A 3536-nucleotide genomic window follows, 5' to 3' on the forward strand; every position below is an offset into this window, starting at 1 on the left:
ATTAAGTTTTATTCAAATATAAGTCATAAGAGAAAAATAATAATAATAATAATAAAAAAATATAGAAATTTAAAAATTAAGTTGTTTTTTGTTTTTTTTTTTTAAATTAATTTAATTTAATTTATTTAATTAATTTTTTTTTTTTATACCAAAGATCAAATCAATGAAAAGTAATAAAAAAAAAATTGAAAAAGTTAAATTTTATTTTAATAATTTTGAGCAAATTATTTATTTATTGATTAAAATTTTTTTTTTAATTATTTCTTTACATTATTTACTTAATTTATTTATTTAATGAAATGCATTCTATTTTATAGGAAAAATAATAATAATAATTATGTATACATTAACATTTCAATGTTAAAGCTGCCTTGTAAGTTTTATTTTAAAAAAAAAAAATTTTGTAATTATTGCACGCATATTATTATTATCAATTAAATAAAATATAAATAAATAATTATTTATGTATATAGTACGATTTTGTGAATTTATTAAAAATAAAAAAAAAAAAGTACGACAAACGATCATTTATTTGATTATTTCAATTATTTTTAATTTTATTTTTCCTTCAAAACAAAGGAAAATTTTTCCCCTCGACAAAGGAAAATTTTTCTCCTCCTCTCCACCGATTGTGATTAAGTAACAAAACAAAATTTTAAACAAATAAAAAAAAAAATTCAATTTAATTGATTTTATTTATTATTATTGATTTCGATTCGATCGATTAATTATTATTTAAAATTAATATATATATATATATATATATATATATATACCTGGTTTAAATTGGAATGAAATAAAATGTCTTAGTTAAATAAATAAATTATTAATTATTTTTACAGTATTAATAATAATAATAATAATAAATATTGTTATTAATTCATGATATGCATACGATGATTATTTTAAATTTAAATATATGTATATATAAAATAACAAGATAATATAATAATAATAATAAATAAATAAAATATAAAAAAAAAATTAAGTAAATAAAAAGAAATAAATTTACAAAAAAAAAAAAAAAAAAATTGATGATGTAGAATCAAAACATTTCCCCCCCCCCCCTCTCAATTTTCTTCCTTTTTTAATTTTTTCTACTATTTAAATAACAACAATAAAAATAGTAAATTAATTATTATTATTATTATTATTTTGGATACTTTGGCTTTAATTGTTAATTTATCTAAAAAAAAAAATAAATACTGGGTACTTATGATTTTAAATTTTTCTTGGATTGTGTGTGTTTTACGTATCTTCCAACATGGAAACAGCATCGTTTGGTATTGCATATTTGGCTACTCCATTGAAACCTGAAAAATTATTATTATTATTATTTTTTTTTTAAATAAAATAAATAAAGTAATATTGGTAGTTGATAGACATTTTACTTCTAATAGGAATTTAAATAAACATACAAATTAATTATATTTTGTGTATTAATGTATTATTATTATTATATTAAGTAGAATTTTTTTTTATTTATAGTTTTAAGTGTGAAAGTATTTTAATTTTTTTTTTTTTTGTTTCAAGTATATACAGGTAATATTTACAATACTACAGCGTTAACCAACACCAACAGGCCCCGATTATTCTACAGGATTTTCCGAAAAAATAATAATAATAATAATTTTTTTATAATACAAGAGGAATTTTTAAATAAGGTATCGTTATACAGATTAAGTAGTTAACTTTATCTACGACATTTTTTTTAAAAATTATTAATCATTTCAATTTTTTTTTTGTGAAGAACTATGATAATAATAATAATAATAAAATCTTTTGAATAGTTTTTTTAAACGATTTTAAAAGACAAAAAGCTTTATGTAACTCATCCGGACAATTCACGAATAAGCTTATCTAAAGACAGGACCAAGCACAAAAATATTCTTTCGTTTTTTTTATAATAAATGCGTTTGCATTTTCCATTTTCTTTTTTTTTCATGCACATTCATTTCCGGTTTTTGGTTTCTCATACATTTACACATGCATTACATTTATATGCAAACGCACAAAAAAAACGATATTGTTATGTTATACTGACTTCACGCTTACTCAATAGTCAGGTCCCACTGAGGATTAACTTGTTTATCCTTCACCGCCGGTTGATTCTGAAAAAATTTGAGTTTTTCTCTTCAGACAACTTTTTAATTGTATCTATCTTCATAATTATAAAAATACCCTTTTTTTCAAGATTTATTTAAAAAAATAAATTTTTCAATCACAATTAAACATTATATCGTTTAATAAAGAGATTTTATTTGGGGATCCTTTGATAGACATCGAAGAAAATTATGAAATGTGTATAAGTTTTAGTGTAAAGAAAACTTACAAAAACGCAATACAAACACAATTCGACAAAAATTAAAAAATGTATAAAATAAATAAAAAAAAAATGTCAGAAATTTGTTTTGCCAGACTTTAAAATTTATTGTAAAATGTCGTGTAATAGTATGTATGTATATGTATACATGTTTTGTTACCAGAGTTAGTTGTGTCGTAAAAAAAAAAAAAAATCAACTGTAAAATTTAAAATACTATTAGTAAGAAACTAGCATACTAATAAACTACCAATTTTTTAAGTGCTAAAAGCTTAATACATATTTTTACTTATTTAAAAAAAATTTGATTCGAAATCAGTCTCTCTCTCTCTCTCTCTCACAAACTAAATGTTTAAAAATTATGTACAATTTATTATTTTGAATTTTTAAAAAAAAAAATATTCTCTTACCTTTTGTCTGATTTAATAATTTTTTATTTTTTCCTAAAAGGTAGTGAACAGAACCGTGGGTAATGCTTAATGCAAATGCAATGCATCCAAATATTTGAAATAATCCTGATCCATTATTGTCTTTGAATAAAAGTCCACCAAAATAACTACCTAATGACACACCTGGGTAAAAGGTAAATAAAAAAAAGGTTAATGTTAAAATAAAAGAGAGAGAGATAAAGTATGAGAAATGGTAAAATAAATATACCTATTCCTTCGAAAATTGCACCTACTAATCCCTGCACAGTGGCTTCTGCTCCTGGAGGTGCGATGGTACTGGCATATGAAGCCATTGTAGCAAATCCAAGACCTACAGAGCACTGTAAAACTTCTATGGGTAACACCCACCAAGGATTTGGTAAAATTGAATACATAAAAAATCGAATTCCTATTACAAATGGTACGAGAGTCATTATATTTACATGACCTAGTTTCTTTAGAATCCAACCAAACAAGAAAAACGAAGGCAACTCTCCTAGAAAACATTGCACTCCACTAGCCAAACCGAGAATGGTTTTTTTACTTGATTCATACTCGCAAGTTCCACTTAAATTTTCTACATGCCTAAATAGAAAAATTTCCATTTTAATTAAGTAATGGAGAAAAAAAAAAAAAAAAAAAAAAAATGAATTCTTCAAGTTTCTATTACCAAAATAAAAATGTCCATTGAACACCGACACACATTCCCAAAATTATGCACCAGACGAGAAAAACAAGAATCCAAGGATCTTTTAGTAAAGATCCAATATTTTTAAATATATTTGAA

At 22.1% G+C, this 3536-nt stretch overlaps 1 protein-coding gene across 1 annotated transcript in view; it reads right to left on the minus strand.

Moving 5' to 3' along the window:
• Window positions 1-2559: 2559 nt before the first annotated feature.
• Phum_PHUM564870 (uncharacterized protein) overlaps window positions 2560-3536 on the minus strand; it is a gene marked incomplete at both ends in the record, with an annotated part of 3192 nt that continues 2215 nt past the window's right edge. Inside the window, 4 exons of the mRNA XM_002431974.1 lie at window positions 2560-2609; window positions 2732-2893; window positions 2979-3334; window positions 3420-3498. Of these exons, the coding sequence (XP_002432019.1) occupies window positions 2560-2609; window positions 2732-2893; window positions 2979-3334; window positions 3420-3498 (647 nt within the window). The remainder of the gene's footprint in view (window positions 2610-2731; window positions 2894-2978; window positions 3335-3419; window positions 3499-3536) is intronic.

The sequence above is a fragment of the Pediculus humanus genome, genomic scaffold (genome assembly GCF_000006295.1).
Source record: "Pediculus humanus corporis 1103172108298 genomic scaffold, whole genome shotgun sequence".
Taxonomy (NCBI): domain Eukaryota; kingdom Metazoa; phylum Arthropoda; class Insecta; order Psocodea; family Pediculidae; genus Pediculus; species Pediculus humanus.